Raw genomic sequence first — 21,914 nt, 5'->3', positions numbered from 1 at the left:
TGCAGCGGGGGAGGGCTATGGGGCTGGCTGGCTGGGACAGTCAGGGTCTTGGAGGCAGGATGGTGGGGCAGAAGAGGGGTAATGACACAGGCTAGTGTAATGGGCCTAGGGCTGTGGAGGGGCAGTGGGGCTGGAAGGTGCCGGGGGAGGGGAGAGGAGGGGAGGGGCTGGCGCAGTGGGGGAAGGGTTGTGGGGCTGGCTGGGAAAGAGGGGAAGAAGGGAGGGGCAGGCTGGTGCAGTGAAGGAAGAGTTGTGGGGCTGGCTGGAGAAGGGGGGAGGGGCAGGCTGGTGCAGTGGGGGAAGGGTTGTGGGGCTGGCTGGAGAAGGTAGGAGGGGCAGGCTGGTGCAGTGGGGGAACAGTTGTGGGACAGGCTGGGGGAGGGGCAGGCTGGTGCAGTGGGGGAACAGTTGTGGGACAGGCTGGGGGAGGGGCAGGCTGGTGCAGTGGGGGAACAGTTGTGGGACTGGCTGGGGGAGGGGCAGGCTGGCGCAGTGGGGGAACAGTTGTGGGACTGGCTGGGGGAGGGGCAGGCTGGCGCAGTGGGGGAACAGTTGTGGGACTGGCTGGGGGAGGGGCAGGCTGGCGCAGTGGGGGAACAGTTGTGGGACAGGCTGGGGGAGGGGCAGGCTGGCGCAGTGGGGAACACTTGTGGGACAGGCTGGGGGAGGGGGGGCAGGCTGGTGCAGTGGGGAACACTTGTGGGACAGGCTGGGGGAGGGGGGGCAGGCTGGCGCAGTGGGGGAACAGTTGTGGGACTGGCTGGGGGAGGGGCAGGCTGGCGCAGTGGGGGATCAGTTGTGGGACAGGCTGGGGGAGGGCAGGCTGGCGCAGTGGGGGAACAGTTGTGGGACTGGCTGGGGAGGGGCAGGCTGGCGCAGTGGGGGAACAGTTGTGGGACTGGCTGGGGGAGGGGCAGGCTGGCGCAGTGGGGGAACAGTTGTGGGACAGGCTGGGGGAGGGGCAGGCTGGCGCAGTGGGGGAACAGTTGTGGGACTGGCTGGGGGAGGGGCAGGCTGGCGCAGTGGGGGAACAGTTGTGGGACTGGCTGGGGGAGGGGCAGGCTGGCGCAGTGGGGGAACAGTTGTGGGACTGGCTGGGGAGGGGCAGGCTGGCGCAGTGGGGGAACAGTTGTGGGACTGGCTGGGGGAGGGGCAGGCTGGCGCAGTGGGGGAACAGTTGTGGGACAGGCTGGGGGAGGGGCAGGCTGGCGCAGTGGGGGAACAGTTGTGGGACTGGCTGGGGGAGGGGCAGGCTGGCGCAGTGGGGGAACAGTTGTGGGACTGGCTGGGGGAGGGGCAGGCTGGCGCAGTGGGGGAACAGTTGTGGGACTGGCTGGGGGAGGGGCAGGCTGGCGCAGTGGGGGAACAGTTGTGGGACAGGCTGGGGGAGGGGCAGGCTGGCGCAGTGGGGAACACTTGTGGGACAGGCTGGGGGAGGGGGGGCAGGCTGGTGCAGTGGGGAACACTTGTGGGACAGGCTGGGGGAGGGGGGGCAGGCTGGCGCAGTGGGGGAACAGTTGTGGGACTGGCTGGGGGAGGGGCAGGCTGGCGCAGTGGGGGATCAGTTGTGGGACAGGCTGGGGGAGGGCAGGCTGGCGCAGTGGGGGAACAGTTGTGGGACTGGCTGGGGAGGGGCAGGCTGGCGCAGTGGGGGAACAGTTGTGGGACTGGCTGGGGGAGGGGCAGGCTGGCGCAGTGGGGGAACAGTTGTGGGACAGGCTGGGGGAGGGGCAGGCTGGCGCAGTGGGGGAACAGTTGTGGGACTGGCTGGGGGAGGGGCAGGCTGGCGCAGTGGGGGAACAGTTGTGGGACTGGCTGGGGGAGGGGCAGGCTGGCGCAGTGGGGGAACAGTTGTGGGACTGGCTGGGGAGGGGCAGGCTGGCGCAGTGGGGGAACAGTTGTGGGACTGGCTGGGGGAGGGGCAGGCTGGCGCAGTGGGGGAACAGTTGTGGGACAGGCTGGGGGAGGGGCAGGCTGGCGCAGTGGGGGAACAGTTGTGGGACAGGCTGGGGGAGGGGGGGCAGGCTGGTGCAGTGGGGAACACTTGTGGGACAGGCTGGGGGAGGGGGGGCAGGCTGGCGCAGTGGGGGAACAGTTGTGGGACTGGCTGGGGGAAGGGCAGGCTGGCGCAGTGGGGGAACAGTTGTGGGACTGGCTGGGGGAGGGGCAGGCTGGCGCAGTGGGGGAACAGTTGTGGGACTGGCTGGGGGAGGGGCAGGCTGGCGCAGTGGGGCCTGCTGGCAGCGCCAAGTGTTGTGCCCTGTGTTGTAGTGGAGATAAAAGCTGCGGCAGATGGGCAGGGAGCCGGAGCCGCCCTGTGCTGGGAGCCTTAACCCCTTCTCTGCTGGGAGTTTCCATCCTGGCCACAGGGGGGATGGGGGGTCTTTGACATGGATGGGGATCTCTGGGACAGGCTAGCTGAGCCCCATAGTAAGGGGGGGCCCACACACTCTTGCATTGGCCACCAGAGGCCTGAGGGAGACGGCCGTGGGTGTTTTGGGGGGTCCTGATCCCCAGCTCTGCTGGCTCCAAGTGCAGGGGACATGGCCCAAGCTGGGGTGGGGATGGGGACGCCGTGCCCTGCTGGTGGGGGGAGGGGGTGGTGTGATGGGGCGCCAGTCGGGGTCCCTGGATGTAATATCTCCGGTTCTCACCTGCAGCAAACCCAAGGAGGCCACCTTCAGCCCTGGTGAGTGGGTGCCCCGTGGCTGGGCAGGGGGAGGCGGGGGAGAGTTATGGGGCAGCTGGGAGAGGGCAGGATGGGGAGGCCCCTGATGAACAGGTGTGGGGAGGAGATTGTGCCCTGGATTGTGTGGGCTGGGGGGAGCGGTGTGCAAGGTCTGGCTGCAGGGCGTAGGGGACGGGTAGAGCTGAGCTCGGGGGGGGGGGGGAGGCAGGGGCAGTGGCTCTCTCCCTGCCCCCCAACGAGCCCTGTCCTTCCACAGAGGATGGCTACGTGAAGATGTTCCTGCGGGGTCGTCCCATCCCCATGTACGTCCCCGATGCCCTCGTCACCACCTACAGCCTGGACACCAAGCTGGAGCTGCCGCCCAAGAAGCTGAAGCTGGACTGGGTGTATCCACCGCTTGCAAGCCCTGGCCCGCGACTTGGGGGGCTGGCAGCCAGTGCCTCTGGCGGTGCCCCCCACCTTGCTACGGATGGGTGGATTGGGCCCCATGGCTGGCCCCACAAGGGTGGAAGGGAGAAACAACCACAAGTTTGAAATGAAATTTTTGGAAACAAAACTTTTTTGATCCCTAGAGCCTTGTTTGCACAGAAACGTCTGACTGGTTACACCAGTAGAACTGGGGCCATGTGCTTTGTGATGCTTGCGGGATAGCCCCGGGTGGCAAACACAGCGTAGCAACTGGCACTGGACTGGGAGCCAGGACTCCTGGGTTCTTTCCCTGGCTCTGGGAGGGGAGTGGGGGCTAGTGGTTAGAGCTGGGGGGATGGGAGCCAGCACTCCTGGTTCTATCCCTGGCTCTGGGAGGGGAGTGGGGGCTAGTGGTTAGAGCTGGGGGGGATGGGAGCCAGCACTCCTGGTTCTATCCCTGGCTCTGGGAGGGGAGTGGGGGCTGGTGGTTAGAGCTGGGGGGATGGGAGTCAGGTTCCTGGGTAACTGGGAAGGGGCATCACTTGGTGCCTCAGTTTCTGCCTCTCATGGAGTTGAGGGGACTGCAGGGTTATTGGCTGCAGACTGAAGATCCTGAAGGTGCTGGGTGGGCAGAGGGGATGGGGAGCCGCTTTGCCTACTTTTCCTTGACCCGTAGCCCCAGCTACGGGTACCGGGGCCGCGACTGCCGGGCCAACCTCTTCTTGTTGCCTACGGGGGAGATTGTCTATTTCGTGGCAGCCGTGGCCGTGCTGTACAGCGTGGAGGAGCAGCGCCAGCGCCACTACCTGGGCCACAACGACGACATCAAGTGGTGAGGGGGCCCCCCGGCGAGGCAGTGCTTGGAGAGCCCCAGCACCCCGGTGGGTGGATGTGCGGGGTGGGGGGGAGTCACAGGCAGCTCCGTCCTAGATCAGAGCCAGCACCCCCTAGAGGGGAAAGGCCCCGTGTCCCCTCCTCAACCTGTCCTCTGCCCAGCAGCTGGATGGGAGCCAGCGCCCCCTAGAGGGGAAAGACCCCGTGTCCCACCCCCACCCCCAAGCAGCCCCCCAGGGCATTGAGGATAGCGAATGAAGGGGAAGGGGAGGACAGAACTTCAATCCCTGTCCCCTACCCCCGTTTGTCTTGCCCCAAAGTGAGTTGGATGGCGGGGGAGGGAGAGCTGCCTCAGCACCCATGGAGAGCTGAGACCCTGCAGTTCGTGTCACTTGTGGGGCCTGGATTTCCTCCTCTCTCTCCTAGCCTGGCTGTGCACCCCGACATGGTAACCATAGCAACCGGGCAGGTGGCTGGGACATCCAAGGATGGCAAGGTGAGGAGATGGGGGGCACTGTGGGTCTGCAATGGGGACAGGGCAGATGCCTATTGGGGGAGTAGGGGAGGTTACGTGCTAGGAAAATGCCAGTCCCTGGGTGTGGGGTCATGGAGGTGGCAATAGCAAAGGGGGAGACCCCAGGCTGTCTGGGCTGTTGGGGAGGGGGCTGGATGTGGGGAGGGGTCTCCCAGGGGTGTCTCCCCAGGCCCAGCAGCTGCTGGGGGGATTTAATCCCACCTCCAATGAGCAGTGCAGGGGCTGGGCCAGGCTGATGGTCTCCCCCACCCTGGCTTCCCCTGCAGCCGCTGCCACCCCATGTGCGGGTCTGGGACTCGGTCAGCCTGAACACGCTGCACGTGCTGGGCCTGGGGGCCTTCGACCGAGCCGTGAGCTGTGTGGGATTCTCAAAGTCTGTAAGTGACCTGGCCCTGCCCCCTTTGTCGGTGACCTGGCCCTACACTGCCCCATCACCTCAGCTGTGCCCTCTCACCTCCCCCTCGGCCTCTCCTGACCCTTCCCTTTGGCCCCTTCACCACTCCCCTCTCCCTTGCAGACCCCTCCCCATGGCCTGCCCCATCGGGCCGTCCCTTTCCCTCTGCCCCCTGTCTGGGGGTGCAAGGGACTGCATTGCGCTGCAGGGGATGCATGAGGCTAGGGGTTCTAGGGGTGCAGGAGGAGTCTGTTGGGTTGGGGGTTCTGGGGTGCAAGGAATTGGGGGCTCCCTTCTGTCTCTCAGTCCTGGTGGGGGGGAGCTGGCGCTCAGCTGGGTGTCTCTCCTGGTTGCAGCATCCTGGGGGGACACAAGGGGCAACTGCCTTGCACTAGAGGGGGGGATTCCCCCGCCCCACTGAGCCAACCCTTCCCCTCTTGAAAAGGGAGCCAATGATCCAACTGCACTCCCCCCCACCCCCAGCAGGGAAGGGGGCTGGGTCTGAGTCTGAAGGCTGGGGGTGGCTGGGACAGGAGAATGGGAGGAGAGCAGATGAGCGGGGTGGGGGCAGCGTTGAAGGGGTCAGAGGGCTCAGGGTGGGGGAGGAGAGGGCATGGGGGGGCTATGTGCACAGTGGAAGGGGTCAGCAGGCAGGGGGCATCTGTACAGTGGGGGCTGACCCCCATCTGAGCCCCCCACCTCTCCGCAGAACGGCGGGGGGCTGCTGTGTGCCGTCGATGAGTCCAACGAGCACGTGCTGTCAGTGTGGGATTGGCAGAAGGACCAGAAAATCGCTGACGTCAAGGTAACCACACACCCGCTCTGAGATCTCCTCCCACGTTCCCCCTCTCCCCCTGCACCTGCCCCCCCTCAAGCTCTCTCTCCCCTCCAGTGCTCAAACGAGTCGGTCTTGGCTGCCACCTTCCACCCCACGGAGCCGACGCTGCTCATCACCTGCGGGAAGTCGCACATCTACTTCTGGAGCCTGGACAGGGGCAGCCTGAGCAAACGGCAGGGCATCTTCGAGGTGAAGGGGTCTGGGGGAGCTGAGCCGGGGCTGGGAGTTGGGGGGACCACTGGGGCTGCCCCAGAGGGAGTTGCGAGGCCTTTGCCCTGGTGAGGGGTGGGGGGGTTCAGTTTCTGTGCCCTCAAGGTTGGAGGTTGCGGGTACTGAGGCCTGTGTCCTAGTAATGGGTATTTTTTTGAGCCGGGATGGGCTTCAACTTCCTGATAATGGGGACTTGGGGGGACCTGGCCTGGGGGGCAGGTCTCAGGTCGGGGGGTGTTTGCCCCGAGCCGGGCAAGGTGGGACCCTGCGAAGAAACAATGTTTAAGAAACATTTATCATGCCCCTTTGGTCTTCCCGTCTTCTAATGCCTGGCACCTGGAATTCTGACGTGAAAATCATTTCCCGGCAGCCTGTCAGGTGTGCAGCACGTTCACGCCTCATGCCAGGAGCAGGAGGCAGAACACACGGCAGGCCCTTGCGTTTACAAGAGGCCTGGGCACTAACACGTTGGGACTCGATAGCTCTGAGGGATCTGAGGCTAAGAATAGGAGACTGGAATTGGCTCTGACCATGTCCGGCCCCAAGAAACCCTACGTCTGTTAGTCTATAAGGTGCCACAGGATTCTTTGCTGCTTTTTAAAGAAACCCTCCGGATCAGAAACAGGAGCTTGGCTCCGGTGCCAGGCTGTTGTCCCAGCTCATCCTTGTCAAAGTTAGACTCAGGACTCACAATTTGTCAGACCACTCTGTTTTATTAGCAAAGCGCTCTGCTAATACACCCAGATAGTGTGTGAGTGCCATGCAAGGCTTAAACTGCTTTATTTATACAGATAAAAAAGGCCGAACTTAACAAGATAACAGAGGGAACAGAAGCGATAAGTTTACCTGGGGCTAGACACACATACCTTATTAACTCTTATGGCTCTCCTGTTAATGTCCCACCATTGGCTTAAGTGGACTCATTGTTCCATACCTTAATGTTTCTCTTCCTGACAAATTTATCTCAGCATTCCTCATTCCTGCTTAAAGGAACATAGAGCATTTCTTTAATCCATTCTACTTTTAAAATCTAATTCATTCTACTTTCACATCCTCAAATCTGGCTTTAACCTCGGTACATTCCCCACTGACCCGGGTCTGGACAAGCGACTGATGGATCCTCGGAACTTCTCCCTCCGTTCCCCAGAGGAGAGAGGCCAGTCTGCAGCCTGTCTCCAGCAGCTCCTTGGATCACTCACATTTCATAGATCCGAAGTCTGAAGACTCAGGAGAGATTTTCAGATCTGGTTGGACAAAGCCAACGATAAAGGTTATGGCTTAAATTCATCTGGCTCCTCACCCCTCTTCAGATCCAATCGGATTGTATTTCCTGCCGGGCAAAAGACCGAGAGGAGAGGTGTCAAGAGAGATGTCTCCAGGGTTATTGCCGCCACTGCCTTGAATCCTTCCTGGGCTGCCAGGAGAGACCTTTCCTCCACTGTTCTGTAGGATCCCTACATCGCAGCACTCGCCAACACTATCGGCTTCAGGATTGGATCAGCTGTCAGATGGGGAATGAGGTTGCGTGCCTATGCCGAAGAGACGGTCTTTCCCCAAGCAAAGTTTTCATGCATGAGGTAATACTGGATTGCCAGTATGTCATACTGGGCAAGTTGGCAGGACTGGCCTGTGCCTCCTTGGATGGCCTGACCACACTGGCCAACTCCTCTCTCCCCTTACCAGACTAGAAGGTCAGACTTTCCGGTGCCGGAAAGCAGTCTGTGGATCTAGGCCATTTGAATCAGAGTCACAGAACATTTGTCACGGACTCGCAGGCCTGGGCTCTCTCAGCTCCGTATGAGAGGAACCCCCTTCAGTGTGACAGCACTTCTTGGAGGCCCAATCTCAGGGGTTAAGCCCTGGGTTCCACTGCCTCCTGGAACAGCCCTCAGCATTCCTGTCTCTTCCGTGGGCCCCTCTGGGAGTCCACGCACTCTGGACCCCCAGGGCCTCCACGCCACCCTGTTCTCTGCCTGCAGTGACTCTCAGCCAGTGTAAAACAGAAGGATTTATTGAATGACTGAACCAGCACAAGAAATTCTCAGGGCCCTGGGGCCTAGCAGCCCAGCCCAGTCCAACTGGGTCTGTCTCCATCCCCGTGGGCTCCAGCTGCTCTCTCTGTTCCCAGTCCAGAAGCCCCCTTCTTCCAGCCGAGCATCCTATATCACCTCCTGCAACAGCCTTTGTCTTCGGTCCCAGGTAAACAGGCCGTCTGAGCCTCCTCTTCCATTTTTTGTTCCCCCATTGGCTGAAACTGGCCACCGGGGTCCTCTCTCCTCAGCCCATCGTCGTCCCACTGGTCAGAACCAGCTGACTCCCAAGCTGGGGTGGGCTTCCCAGTCACCAGTTGCTGGGGTCCTCAATCTCCAGGCCATTTTCCGAGGTCTCGAATGCTAGGTAAGGTCACACCTGGTCCCTTGCAACAACAAACCCTCTCCCACCACCTCGTTAAACACACAGCACACACAGTATTCATGCAAAACACTTGAGAAAATCCCCCACCCCAGACCAGGAGGTATTCTCGGAAGAGGGTTTCCGGGAGGGATCTCCATGGGGTGACCTTTGACCGTGACATCATACTGCAGACTCAGAGGGGCTCAGCTGATGACAACGTTGGAGTAGCGACAGCATTGTCTCCCTCTGAGGATGCAATTCAGTTTTGGTTGGTAGGATGGCATCAGTAGCATTCGAGGAGACCTCCCATTGAGTTTAATATTCTGGGTCCTATTGTCACGGACTCACAGGATTCGTGCTCTTTCTTGGCTCCGTACAGTCCCTGGGAAGAACCCCCTTCAGTGTGACAGCCCTTCTCAGGGGTCCACTCTCTCTCGGGGGTTAAGCCTCTCCGCCTCCTGGAACCACACCTCTCTGAGCCTTAGCGCGCCTGTCTCTCGTCGTGAGTCCCCTCAGGGAGTCCATTCACTCTGGACCCCCAGGGCCTCCACTCCCAGAGGGAATAATGCCACCTCATTCTCTAGCCTGGAGCTACTCTCAGCCAGCGTAACACAGGAGGGTTTATTGAGCATCTGAAACCAGCATAGGAAACTCTCCAGGCCTCAGGCCTGGCCTCCCTCAGCACAGATCATCTAGGTCTGTCCAGCCTCTGGGTGGGCTCTGGCTGCTCCCTCCTCCCAGCCCAGGACCCCCTCCTTCCAGCTGGGCAGCCAATATCACTGTCCCCCATGTCCCACGTCTGTCCTGTCTTCAATCCCAGGTAAACAGACTGCCTGGGCCTCTGCTCCTCCCAGCCTCTTCTCTCATCCATCCTTTGTTTCCCCTCTGGCTGGAACCAGCTTGTCAGGTAACTGGGGTCCTCTCTTCGTGGCTCATTGTCCTCCCATTGACCAGAACCGGCTGGAGCTGGGCCTCCTGGTCAGCAGGTCACCAGTCGCTGGGGTATCCATTCTCCAGGCCATTTGTCGGCCCTCTGTAATAACAAACTCCCTCTCTAAACTCTCACCTCGCTAAACCAGTAACACTCAGGGAAACTGAGTCCCACACCTACTGCCAAGGCTACAGCCTCCTTGCATATAGTAGAAGGGCTCTGGCAACTGGCAAACTCCCTTTGGCCCAGACCATCTTCGTGCCAACCAGTTTCTGGAAAGGCCGACAAATTATGTTCTATCCCCCATGAGGGATTTTCTTGTTTGCATGGGCACCCTCAGCCCGACTCTTTGGTTATAGCAGCAGCTCTTGAACATCTAGATTGAAGTTTTCAACTTTCCACCTCCATGGATAAAGACGAGGGGAAATTGGAGACGCTGGGCGAAAAATCATTTTCTTCCTGCATCCTTAAACATGCGCATAGTTAGCTACCAAGCCGTGATGGCTCAGCGTCAGTTTCAGTTATGGGAGCAGATGTCTATTGAACATTTACCAGAATGGCAGAGGAAATTAACATCAGCCCCTATTAAGGAGGGCCAAAACGAGGCCAAAGATGCTCTTAGGGCATGATCATTTCATGTCTCCGATACCACTTCCACTTTGGTGGCGTCTGCAGTAGCTCTATGAAGACATCCTTGGTTATGTTCATATTCTGTTCCATTTGATATAAAATAGAGGACTTTCCCTTTGCAGGGGATGGCATATTTGGTGCAAAAACAGATGAGACAGTGGCAAGACTGAGAGAGCCTTGATGCACAGGAAGATAAGAACTTCTACCTCCTTATAGAAGGAGAATGTCTACACTCAATTGCATGTATCTCAGGCAACATATCTCACCATCTTGCTCTTGCCTAAATCAGAGTAGACAGTCTTACTGTCAACAGCAAATGTCTTTTCAGAACCAAGACAGAAAGAAACCCAGCAAAGATTTCCTCAGTCACATCTTCCCTATTGAACAACAGGACACAGGTTCGACGTGTTAGTCGAGAGCTTCGAAGCAAAGTCGGAAGGTCCCACCTATGGTTTTGGAGGCCATCAGTCCAAATTTGACAACACATGGACAGCTGTCACCTCGGACAGATGGCATTAGATACAGTGAGGGAAGGCTATACCATCGCGTTCAAATCTCTTCCTCCCTGCAGCCTTCCTCTTGCATCCCGTGCCTTTTCCAGATCCTTCCCACAAGAGTATCACCTCTCTAAGTACTCTAATCTCTAAAGGATTCAGTATTTTGGTGTATCTTCAATGATTGGAGATTTCTGGACATTGCTGTGTTTGCCACCAGACTCAATAAGAAATGACCCTGTTTTTGCTCAAGAGCGGGTCTGGACAGATAGTCATTGGCAAATCAGTTCCTCTTAGATTGGGAGAAAGGTCTTATGTCTGCATCTCCCCCCCAGTTCCCAAAGTTCTAGAGAGAAGGACGCAGGATTCTGCCTGAATGATCTTGATTGCTGCAGCGTGATGGGGACAACAGTGGTACTCCGAGCTACTCCACTTAGCCAACAGCAAATACACAACGCTGCAGTTCTCAGCAGACCTGCTCCGACAGCAGGAGAGGAGAGTCCTATCTCTAGATCTCAAATCGGACATCTAACGGCCAGGGCGATAGGAATTTGAGGGACCTAGAAAAGTTACGTTCCATTGACGGCCAGTGAATTCTCATTAGTGGTGGAAAACCCGCTACTGGGAGAAGTTATGACTTTAAATGGGAAAGATTCGTTATACAAGCAGCTAATAGAAGTGCGGACCCAGTTTCAATCCATGTTCAGTTGATCTTAGAATACCTGTGGCGCTTAGACTCCCTCTTTTATCTTTCTCCTGTGAAAGTACATCTAGCAGTTTTTGCATCAGTCCATATTCCTCTTCAGGGTAAATCCATGTTCTCACACAAGCTGGTGAGGGGCGTTATAGAAGGTTTATTGAATCTTTATCCTCCTGTCCCTACGTGGAAGCTGAATTGGGTATTAACTCGGCTCACGTCTCCCCCATGTGAGCTGTTACGGTTGTTCCCTGTTTCGTCTTTCTGCCAAGACAGCCTTTATACGAGCAATCGCTTCCACCAGGAGAATCAGTGAGCTGCACAGAATCATAGAAGATTAGGGTAGGAAGAGACCTCAGGAGATCATCTAGTCCAACCTCCTCCTCAAATCAGGACCAACACCAACTAAATCATCCCAGCCAGGGCTTTGTCAAGCTGGGCCTTAAAAACCTCTAAAGATGGAGATTCCACCACCTTCCTAGGGAACCCATTCCAGTGCTTCACCACCCTCCTGGTGAAAAATTTTTCCTAATATCCAACCTAAACCTCCCCCACTGCAACTTGAGACCATTGCTCCTTGTTTTGCATGCATTGATGGTGCACTCCCCAGACAAAGAAGTTCTTAGGCCACATCCTACATCCCTTCTGAAGGCAGCTTCGGATTTCTGGGTTAATCAAAGTGTAACCTTACCTGGGTTTTCTCCTAGACCTCGTACCAGTGAAGGGGATTTTAGATCACGCTCTGTGGATGCGGAAAGAGCGCTCTTCATATTCTCTAGGTAGAATTCAGGTCATTTCATATATGGGTGCTGTCAGGGTTCCCTCCCCACTCTGAACTCTGGGGTACAGATGTGGGGACCTGCATGAAAGACCCTCTAAGCTTATTTCTACCAGCTTAGGTTAAAAACTTCCCCAAGGCACAAATCCTTCCTTGTCCTTGGATGAGTGCGGCTGCAACCACCAAGTGATTTAAACAAAGATTCAGGGAGGGCCACTTAGAGCCCTACCTCCCCCAAAATATCCCCCCAAGCCCCTACACCCCCTTTCCTGGGGAGGCTTGAGAATAATATCCTAACCAATTGGTTACAAAGTGAGCACAGATCAACCCCCCCTGGGCCTTTAGGACACTAAAAAACAATCAGGTTCTTAAAAGAAGTTTATTTAAAAAAAGATAAAAGAATCACTTCTAAAATCAGGATGGAAGATAACTTTACAGGATAACAAAAAGATTCGAAACACAGAGGATTTCCCCTCTAGGCAAAACTTTAAAGTTACAAAAACAGGGATAGACCTCCCTCTTAGCACAGGGGAAATGCACAAGCTAAAACCGAAGATAATCTAACGCATTTCCTTCCTATTACTTACAATTTGTAATCTTAGAGGCCTTTAGTTCAGGTACGGCTTTGGGAGATGTATTTTCCCTGCCCTGGTTCCTCGAGAACACACACAGAGAGCACAAAACAAAAACCTTCCCCCACAGATTTGAAAGTATCTTCTCCCCTCGTTGGTCCTTTTGGTCAGGTGCCAACCAGGTTACTTGAGCTTCTTAACCCTTTACAGGTAAAGGAAGGTATTTTATGCTACCCTTAGCTGTATGTTTATGACAGGTGCTTTGAAGGGTCAGGCTGTTTCCTAGCTAGAAGGGTTGGGCTTTGGTGTGATGGGATAGCCTACTTTTAGCAATTAATTTGGCAATCGATCTTTGATTATCAGCAGGTAAGTATGCCCAGTGGTCTGTGATGGGATGTTAGATGGGGTGGGATCTGAGTTACTGCAGAGAATTCTTTCCTGGGTGCTGGCTGGTGAGTCTTGCCCACATGCTCAGGGTTTAACTCATCGCCATATTTGGGGTCGGGAAGGAATTTTCCTCCAGGGCAGTTTGGTAGAGACCCTGCCTTCCTCTGCAGCTTGGGCACAGGTCACTTGCTGGAGGATTCTCTGCAGCTTGAGCTCTTCAAACCACAATTTGAGGCTTCAAATAACTCAGACATAGGTAAGGGGTTTGTTACAGGAGTGGGTGGATGAGATTCTGTGTCCTGCATTGTGCAGCAGGTCAGACTAGATGATCATAGTGGTCTCTTCTGACCTTAAGGTCTATGAGTCTATGAGTGTTCTTGGGCAGCTTGGCTCTCCGCTCCCGCTCCTCTCCGAGCTCGCTGGTTAAAGGGATAGCTACACCGGCAGCACAGGCCCTTTATTGAGCTTAGCCAGGCTGCTCCGTGGGGTACAGTTCCCACTAAACAAGACGTTGTGCGTCAGGGCTGGGTTTGGCAGAGGGCCCCACCCAATTCCTGGTCAGTTCCGACTCGGTCCCGAGCCCGCAGAGGTCGGTAACAGGTGGGTCACCTGCGTTTTCCTCCTCCCCCAGAAACACGAGAAGCCCAAGTACGTGCTGTGCGTGGCCTTCACCGAGAATGGGGACGTGGTCACCGGGGACTCCGGGGGCAACCTCTACATCTGGGGCAAAGGTCAGCGCCTGGAGGGGTGGGGGGCAGTGGGAGCTGTCCAGGGGAGAGGACTGGCTGGAGGAGGGAGAATTCCAGGTGGGAGGAGCTACCAGAAAGAGCATCTGGATTTGGATGGGGGGTTTGGGGTGTCACAGAGTGTGGGGGAGACAAGGCCCTGCACCCCCAGCTTTCTGCGATTCACCTTGACTCTCAGCCAGCCAGTAAAACAGGTGGCTTATTTAGATGACAGGAACAGAGTCCAAAACAGGTCTTTCAGGTACAGACAACAGGACCCCCTCAGTTAGGTCCATCTTGGGGGAGGCGGGGGGGGGGTAGGGAGGACAGAGCCCTGCCTGGCCCCCCCTCCATTTTCCCATCTCTCCCCAAACTGAGAAAACTCCAGCCCCTCCTCCCGCCTTTGTCTCTTTCCCTAGGCCAGGAGGTCACCTGATCTCTTTGTTCTCCAACACCTTCAGTTGGCACCTTTGCAGAGGAGGGGCCCAGGCCATCAGTTGCCAGGAGACAGGGTGTCGGCCATTCTCTGTGCAGACAGCATCACACTGGGCTCTGCAACAATCACACACCCCTGGACACTGGAGAAATGCATAGGGGAAACTGAGGCACACACACAGCACTCAGAGAAAACATTAAGAACATTCCCACTTCATCACAGGGGGCTGGAGTCATAGTAGCACAAGTGACCCTGTAACCACCCCCTGGGGACCCTAAATTACAGCTGCCTCTTCCCCTGCAAGGGTAGGGGAGGAAGGGCGTTGGGTCACTGTTGGGGGAGGGGCGTGGGTCCCAGCTTGGGTGGGTTCTGAAGGGGCGGGGGCTTGGTGTGTTCCAGTGGGGGGGAGAGAGGGTCTGCAGGGGCAGGAGCGTGGTGGGTCTTAGTGGGGGGAGGTGTTTCTGTGGGGCTTGGGGGGTCCCAGCGGGGGGTCTCCCTGCTGACTCTGCCCTTGCCGGCAGGGGGGAACCGGATCACCCAGGCGGTGCTGGGGGCCCACGAGGGTGGCGTCTTCGGGCTGTGTGTGCTGCGCAACGGCACCATCGTCTCGGGTGGCGGCAAGGACCGCCGGGTCGTGCTCTGGGGGCGCGACTACCAGAAGCTGCAGGAGAACGAGGTGAGGGCGGTCAGTGGGGGGAGCAGCTACTGCCTCTCCCCCAAGGGTCCCCATTAGGGTGCAGTGTTCCTGCCGCCACGCAGGCACCATGGGGCAGGAGGGAGGATGGGCAGAATCCCAGGAGCCAGGACTCCTGGATTCTCTTCCCAGCTTGGACAGGGGGAGGCTTTGAGCCAGGACTCCTGGGTTCTCTCCCCAGCTTTGGGACTGGGGTGAGGGGCTAGTGGGTTAGAGCATTGAGGGGGGGCAGGACTGGGAGCCAGGACACCTGGGTTCTCTCCCCAGCTCTGAGAGGGGAGTGGGGGGCTAGTGGGTTAGAGCAGGTGGGGGCTGGGAGCCGGACACCTGGGTTCTATCCCCAGCTATGCCCATGGCTCAGTGCTCTCACTTCCCCAGGTCCCAGAGAGCTTTGGGCCTGTACGCACCATCGCAGAAGGCAAAGACGACACCCTCTTCGTGGGGACAACCCGCAACTCCGTGCTGCAGGGCTCTCTGGCCACCGGCTTCTCCTCCCTGGTGCAGGTACCCCTCCCACCTCTCCTGTGCAGGTTCCACCCCCCAGTGCAAGGCCCCAGCTTTGGAAGAGTCTCTGGGAGGCCCCATGAGTGCGCCGGACCCCTGGGAGTCTCACTGTTCCTCTGGGGTAAGCCCTGCAGCTTCACCGCCTCTCTAGGCTGGACCCCTGGGCTGCCAGCCCCACTGTGAGCTCCGTTCAGCGAGACCCGCTGAGGCAGACCCTTGGTGAGACTCGTACAGCGCGGGCACAGGCAGGGTTATTAGGCAACCAGCCCCAGCGTAGAAAGTCCTTGGTCAGCAGAGGAGCAAGTTACAGCCCCAGCCGTGCGACCCGCTTTGTGTGTCATCTTTGTTCACGTTTCCAGACATCCCAGCCAGCCTCTCCTCAGTCCTTTGTTCCCAGCTGCTCAAAGCAGGCTGGGGTCTTGCAGAGCGGGGCCTCCATGGTCGTTAGGTGCTAGGTAGCAAATGTCCCGCTGATTGGATTGGCCGTTGTCTTCGGGGACTCTCCATTGACCAGGGCCCCCAGACAGCTCGGCACCATTCACACCTGCGTCTCTAGGCCTCCACTGAGAGTAACCAGCCTGTTCCCACCCCCTCGGTGACAGTGCAGCGTAGGGGGGAAACTGAGGCAGGCATAGTATTCATACCAAATGTTTGCAGAAAATTCCCACTTGGTCGCATCTCTTCCCGCTTCGAGACCGAACTGATCAGGATCGCTTCAGCCAGTGACCTGGGGAAGTTCAGCCCCACCTTCTCCGCCCCGGGCAGCTGTCCTGCCAGGACCTTTCGGGTTTGAAACTGGCCTGGGGTCCTGCCGCTCCCTGCCCCCCTCATCTGCCAGCGAGCAAGGAGGGCAGTGACCCCTGTTCCACCATGTGCCAGCCGTGTCCGGGGCAGCTGGGATGGGACTCCTTGCCCCAGCCATATCTCAGGGGCTCTGGTGTCCCAGGGGCTGGTGAGGCCAGATTTCAGGGGGCTCCCCCTTTGGAGCTGGGTCCCAACCCCAGGGCTGCTCATATGCAAGATGCCCATCTCCCCTCTTGGGGTAACCTGCTGCCATTGCCCCCAGGGCAGAGTCCTCTCATCACCCCGCCCCCCCCCCCCGTCCCTCGCTTCTGGAGGGCTGGGATTTCACAACCACAGCCACAGCCAGAGCCTTCCAGCTGCTTCGCCCTTCCCTGGGACTTCTCTCACCCCTGGACAAGGCAAACTGGTTTGGCTGCCCCCTGCCCTGCCTGTGTGTGCGCCCAGGCTCAGCTGGGGTCTGCTGGGAACTGGCCTCAGAGCCTGTGTGGAGCTGGGCGGGGACTGGATCCAGGTATCTGGTTACAGACCAGCAGGTGTCCTGAGCCAGGGGGAAACCCCACCCTCCCTGCCAGCCCAGCTGTTTGCTGTTCTCGAATAGCTGCATCTCACCTGGCTGGCATGACTCAGAGCTCTGGCGGTTACAGAAGCTGGGCCTGGATCCTGTCTTAAAGCAACACAGTCATTCGCTCGAGGGCCTCAAACCTGATATCCTGGAGAGCCCCAAGGACCAGCCCCCCCTCCTCCCTTCCTGAGCTGCAGGGATCTGAGCCATCGGCAGGGCGAATGGGGTCCCGTTTGGATCCTTTGCCCTAGGTCTCAGCCCTTCAGCATCGGGTGGGGTTGCACCACGCAGGGCTTGAGCAGGGTTCTCTCTGTCCCAGCATCTCTCCATCCCGTGAATGTCTTTCCCCTGACCACCGCGCCCACCCCGGTGTGTGTGAGCCCGCGGGGAGTACAACCAGACACGTGGAGTGGGAGCCTGTCTGTGCCCCCAGGGGCTGGCTGGGTCACTGCTTCCTCCCCTGCTCAGTCACAGGTCGTCACTCTGGGGACCTGAGCTGCAGGCTGCCTGCCTGGGCTGCCGGAGTGTGACCCAGCCTCTGTCCTGGCCAAACTATTTACACCCTGTCCGCCTGCAGGTATTACCCTCAGGTCAGTGAGGTCCCTTGGAGGAGGTCTGAGCCCCCGCCCGACACTCCCTCAACTGTGGCTTCCCTGAGTCCCCCTCCTGGAATGCTGCCATTGGTTCCCCTTCCCCAGACCCATGCTGAGGCCAGTCCCCTTGGGGTCTCTTTCCATACCTAGCCCTGCTGCTCACCTCGCTCTCTGCCAGCCAGCACTGGGCAGATCCTTCGCCTCCCTGTCTGCGAGCCACGGATTTAAGCTCATGGGGACAGATCTTACTGCATAGCTCCAACCCAGCCAGGTTATCCGGCTCCTCCAGCCCGGGGGGCCCCTGCACCCTGACCCGAGCTGCGGAGAGATTCTCCCAGCTTCTCTGTAGGTGTCTTTGCATGTCCCAAAACCACCTCCTCCAGGCTGCAGGGTCCATTTCAGTGGAGCCTGTATGAACAGTCCCCAGTCTCCACCCCACCCCCCCATATGACTCCAGGGCTGAGGGAGGGGTGAGACAGCCGAGCTGCAGGGCCAGCCAGGTTCAGATCACAGGCCCAGGCAAAGGCAGGGAGGTCGGCATCTACATCGCGTTCCCCCCACCACTAAACCGTGGTGTCTAGGCTCCTTGTGGAGTTGGCATCCCAGGGCCTTTCCCACTTGCCCCTCAGAGGGTCCCCTCGCCCCTTGCTCCTCCATCTCCAGTCCCTGCTCTTCCGGGTCCTACAGCTCCTTCCCTCTCAGCTCCAGCTCCCACCACTTCACATCTGTCAGTGGGAAGCCAGGTCATGAAGATCTGGACAGGGAACTGGGTCTTGAGGACGTCCTGCTGCTGCCTCAGCCGCTGTGTGTGTCACTGCCTGGCTGCTGCCTCGGCCACTCTCGGACCCACTTGGGGTCTAGAACCTGCTTCGTGGGCCCATCGTCCTTCTCCAGCCATGCAGTCAGCTGATCCTTGTTGAGCATCCCAGCGCCTTAACCCTGTCTCCCTGCCCGGGTTGCGATGTCCTTAGGGAGATGGTTCTACACTATTTCCTTTGACTGCCCTTGTTTACTGCTGCACATCATTTACTGCAAGTGGGTTCTTGTGTATTCAGCATCCCACTTCTGCCCCCACCAGTCATGGATCAATAGGGTTGGTGCTCTGGCCCCAGCTTTGGAGAGGCCCCCGTCAGTGCACCAGAGCCCCTGGGGGTCTCACTCTTCCTCCAGAGCAGGCTCCACAGCGTCATCACCTCCCTGCTGGACCCTGGGCCACCAGCCCCTGTATTTCCACTGTGAGCTCCACTCAGCGAGACCCACTGAGGCAGACTCTGAGGGATAGTTGTACAGTCCTAGGGAGCAATGCACCTCACTCAGCATCTGCAGGGATGCTCAGCCGGCGCTGTCTAAACAGTCGGCTGTGTTAGTCAACTAGACCCCAGCATAGAAAGTGTCTGGTCAGCCGGAAGAAAAAAGTTACAGCCTGGCCCATTGTCATCAGCCCAGAGCCCAGCTGAGCGCTGCGACCCCCTTCGCTCCTAGCCTGTCCCTCCGTGTCAGCTTTGTTCAGGTTACCAGGCCCGTGCCACCTGGCCCCTCCCGTTCCCAGCTGCTCAAACCTGGCCGACTTTCTGCATAGGGGAGCCCTCCATGGTCGTTAGTTGCTAGGTACCAAGTGTCCCGCTGATTGGATTGACCGTTGTCTTCGGGGACTCTCCATTGACCTGGGCCCCCAAACCCAAGACAGCCCGGCGCCATTCACACCTGCATCTCTAGGCTGCCACTGAGAGAAATCAGCCCGTTCCCGACCCCTTGGTGACAATGCAGCATAGGGGGAAACCGAGGCACACACAATACTCATACTTAAATCTTTACAGAAAATTCCCACTTCAACACACCTATTCCTTCCCCATCTCCCCCTTGCAGGTACCCATCTCTGCCTCTCCCCCCCCGTTCCCCAGGTACCCATCCCTACCCTGCATCCCCATGAGTATCCATCCCCTCTCCCTCTCTCGTCCTTGCAGGTACCCATCCCCACCCCACCCTCCCTGCAGGTACTCATCCCCACCCAAGCAGGTATCCACCACCCCACAGGTATCCATATCCACCCTCTATGCAGGATGCCCTGCCATGGCCTGGAGTAGGAGTCTGGGGCAGGACAAATGGTGCTGAGACTTCCCTGACAGCCAATAGAAGAGCTCTGTGCTGGCTCAGCCCATCCTTTTGCCTTCCTGGTTGAGGCTTTCTGCGCTTTGGGGTCTGGATCCTGGGGAATCACATGCCACATCCTGAGCCTGGTTCTTGGGGGTATCAGGCTGTGAGGAGTGAGCACAGGCAGGGGGTGCCTAGAATACTCCATGATCTGACTGAGGAGATTAGCAATTATCATCAAAGCCTCATGGAAAACAGGAGAGATTCCAGAGAACTGGAAAAGGGCAAATATGGTGTCCATCGATAGAAAGGGGAATGAAGACAACCCAGAGGATTACAGACCAGTCAGTTCAACTTCTGTACCCAAAAAGAGACTGGAGCAAATAATCCATCAATTTGCAAACACCTAGAAGACAAGAAAGTAACAGCATGGATTTGTCAAGAACAAATCATGTCAAACCAACCTAACAGCTTTCTTTGACGGGGTAACAAGCCTTGTGGATGAGGTGGGGAGAGCGGTAACTATGGTATATCTTGACTTTAGTGAGGCTTTTGATACAACCTAGGTGGAGCTACTATAAGGTGGATGCATAACTGATTGGGAAATTGTTCCCAGAGAGTAGTTATCAGTGGTTCACAGTTAGGCTGGAAGGGCACAACGAGTGGGGTCCCGCAGAGATCGGTTCTAGGTCCGGTTCTGTTCAATATCTTCATCAATGATTTAGATAACGGCATAGAGAGTCCACTTCTAAAGTTTGCGGATGATACCAAGCTGGGAGGGGTTGCAAGGGCTTTGGAGGAGAGGATTACAATTCAAAATGATCTGGACAAACTGGAGAAATGGTCTGAAGGAAATAGGGTGAAATTCAATAAGGACAAATGCAAAGTGCTCCACTTGGGATGGAACAGTCAGTTGCACACGTACAAAACGGGAAATAGCTGCCTAGGTAGGAGACTGTGTAAAGGGATCTGGGGGTCACAGTGGATCACAAGCTAAATATGAGTCAACAAAAGCAGTTGCAAAAAAAAATCAAACATCCTTCTGGGCTGTATTAGCAGGAGTGTTGTAAGGCAGACACGAGAAGTCATTCTTCCACTCTGCTCCGCGCTGATTAGGCCTCAGCCTGAGGATTGTGGCCAGTTCTGGGCACCACATTTCAGGAAAGATGTGGACAAATTGGAGAGTCCAGAGGAGAGCCACAAACCCGATGAAAGGGCTAGAAAACATGAGCTTGAGGGATGACTGGATGAATTGAGTTTGTTAAGTCTGGAGAAGAGAAGACTGAGCAGGGACATGATAACAGTTTCAGGTACATAACAGGTGGTTACAAGGAGGAGGGTGAAAATTGTTCTCGTTAACCTCTCAGGACAGGACAAGAAGCAATGGGCTTAAATTGCAGCCAGGGCAGTTTAGGTCAGACATTAGGAACAGGTTCCTGTCCGGGTAGCTAAGCCCTGGAACAGATTGCCCAGGGAGGGCTGGAATCTCTGTCCCTGGAGGTTTTTAAGAGCAGGTTGGATGAGCAACTGGCAGGGGCGGGCAAGTTATTACTTTGTCATGCCGGGAGTGCAGGGGGCTGAACTAGGTGCCCTCTCGAGGTCCCTTCCTGTCCTACCCTTCTGTGATTCTGTGGTCACCTGGGGGGAGGGGAGGGCTCGTGAGGGCCTTGGGTGTGGGGGTGAGTGCTTGGGAGCAGGGCAAAGTGGGGGTCTTAGCCATAATGACATACACAGGACAGATAGAAAACAGTTGCAACCTGGTTGGTGGGTCAGGAGTCAGGACTCCTGGGTTCTCTCCAACTCTGGGAGGGGAGGCAGCCAGGACTCCTGGGTTCTCTCCCCATCTCTGCGGGGATCATGCCCACCTTGCTGAGGCACGGGAGGCCCTGGGTGGGAAGGGCTGGGCATTCAGCAGGCCTGTCTCTCCCCAGGGTCACACGGAGGAGCTCTGGGGCCTGGCCACCCACCCCAGCCTGGACCAGTTCCTGACCTGCGGCCAGGACAGGCAGGTTCATCTGTGGAGCGTGGCCACCCACCGGCCGCTGTGGAGCAAAGCCATCGAGGTGAGCGGATTGGGGGGCCCCACGGGCTGGGAGGGTCCCACAGGGTGGAGGTGGGCATTGGCTACAGCTGTCCTAGGCCTGGAGTAAACCTGTCTCTCTCTGCCCCCCAGGACGCGGCCCGCTCAGCTGGCTTCCATCCCAGCGGCTCCGTGCTGGCCGTGGGGACGGTGACGGGAAGGTATGGGGATGGGGCGTGGAAGGGGCTGACTCGGGGGCGGGGGCACTGCAGCCCTACGGGGAGCCCAGGCTAAGGTGGGGAGTGGGGCACAGAGCCTTGTTCCTGTGGGGTGCGGGAGGGCACAGGGTCTGTGCCGCTGCCTCCGAGCTGGCAGCCTCTTGGTGGTGGCAGCGCCCCGCATAGCCCCAGTGCCTGGCAGAGCTGGGTGTGGATGGCGGGGCTCAGGCCTGGCCTGGGAGCCGACGTTCTAGTGACCCCCCCGTCCCTGGGCACCCCCAGGGTGGGGTTCGCCAGCCGGCTCTGGCCGTGCTGCCTGTGGGCAGGACACGCTGCCGCTGCTCCAACTTGGGGACCTGCACCCTAGAGCGCCCACCCTCCCGAGATCCCAGCCCCACAGAGGGCCAGACCCCAAGATGAAGGATTATTGGTGGAGGGGGTGCCAGGCCGTTCCCCCCACCCCCGAGTATCTATGA

General features: G+C 58.0%; 1 protein-coding gene and 1 long non-coding RNA gene across 5 annotated transcripts in view; both read left to right on the top strand.

Moving 5' to 3' along the window:
• The window catches only part of EML2 (EMAP like 2), a 45,036-nt gene that overhangs the window by 18,835 nt on the left and 4,287 nt on the right, over window positions 1-21,914 (top strand). For 2 of the 4 annotated variants that reach the window (XM_050928098.1, XM_050928093.1), the window contains 12 exons: window positions 2,661-2,689; window positions 2,946-3,075; window positions 3,780-3,929; window positions 4,358-4,427; window positions 4,733-4,843; window positions 5,570-5,665; window positions 5,753-5,887; window positions 13,423-13,522; window positions 14,474-14,628; window positions 15,025-15,150; window positions 21,132-21,263; window positions 21,374-21,441. In XM_050928098.1, the coding sequence (XP_050784055.1) occupies window positions 2,661-2,689; window positions 2,946-3,075; window positions 3,780-3,929; window positions 4,358-4,427; window positions 4,733-4,843; window positions 5,570-5,665; window positions 5,753-5,887; window positions 13,423-13,522; window positions 14,474-14,628; window positions 15,025-15,150; window positions 21,132-21,263; window positions 21,374-21,441 (1,302 nt within the window). Of the gene's footprint in view, window positions 1-2,239; window positions 2,431-2,660; window positions 2,690-2,945; window positions 3,076-3,779; window positions 3,979-4,357; window positions 4,428-4,732; window positions 4,844-5,569; window positions 5,666-5,752; window positions 5,888-13,422; window positions 13,523-14,473; window positions 14,629-15,024; window positions 15,151-21,131; window positions 21,264-21,373; window positions 21,442-21,914 lie in introns of those variants that run through there. The other 2 variants (XM_050928094.1, XM_050928097.1) reach the window with 2 other exon arrangements.
• LOC127036845 (uncharacterized) lies at window positions 1,137-1,990 on the top strand. Its single transcript, XR_007770245.1, has 3 exons — window positions 1,137-1,405; window positions 1,697-1,743; window positions 1,936-1,990. It is a non-coding gene; the product is annotated as an uncharacterized LOC127036845 (long non-coding RNA).

Source organism: Gopherus flavomarginatus, chromosome 18 (genome assembly GCF_025201925.1).
Source record: "Gopherus flavomarginatus isolate rGopFla2 chromosome 18, rGopFla2.mat.asm, whole genome shotgun sequence".
Lineage (NCBI taxonomy): Eukaryota > Metazoa > Chordata > Testudines > Testudinidae > Gopherus > Gopherus flavomarginatus.
Note: the sequence above shows the minus strand (reverse complement) of the source record. Positions and strands in the feature narration are given on the sequence as shown.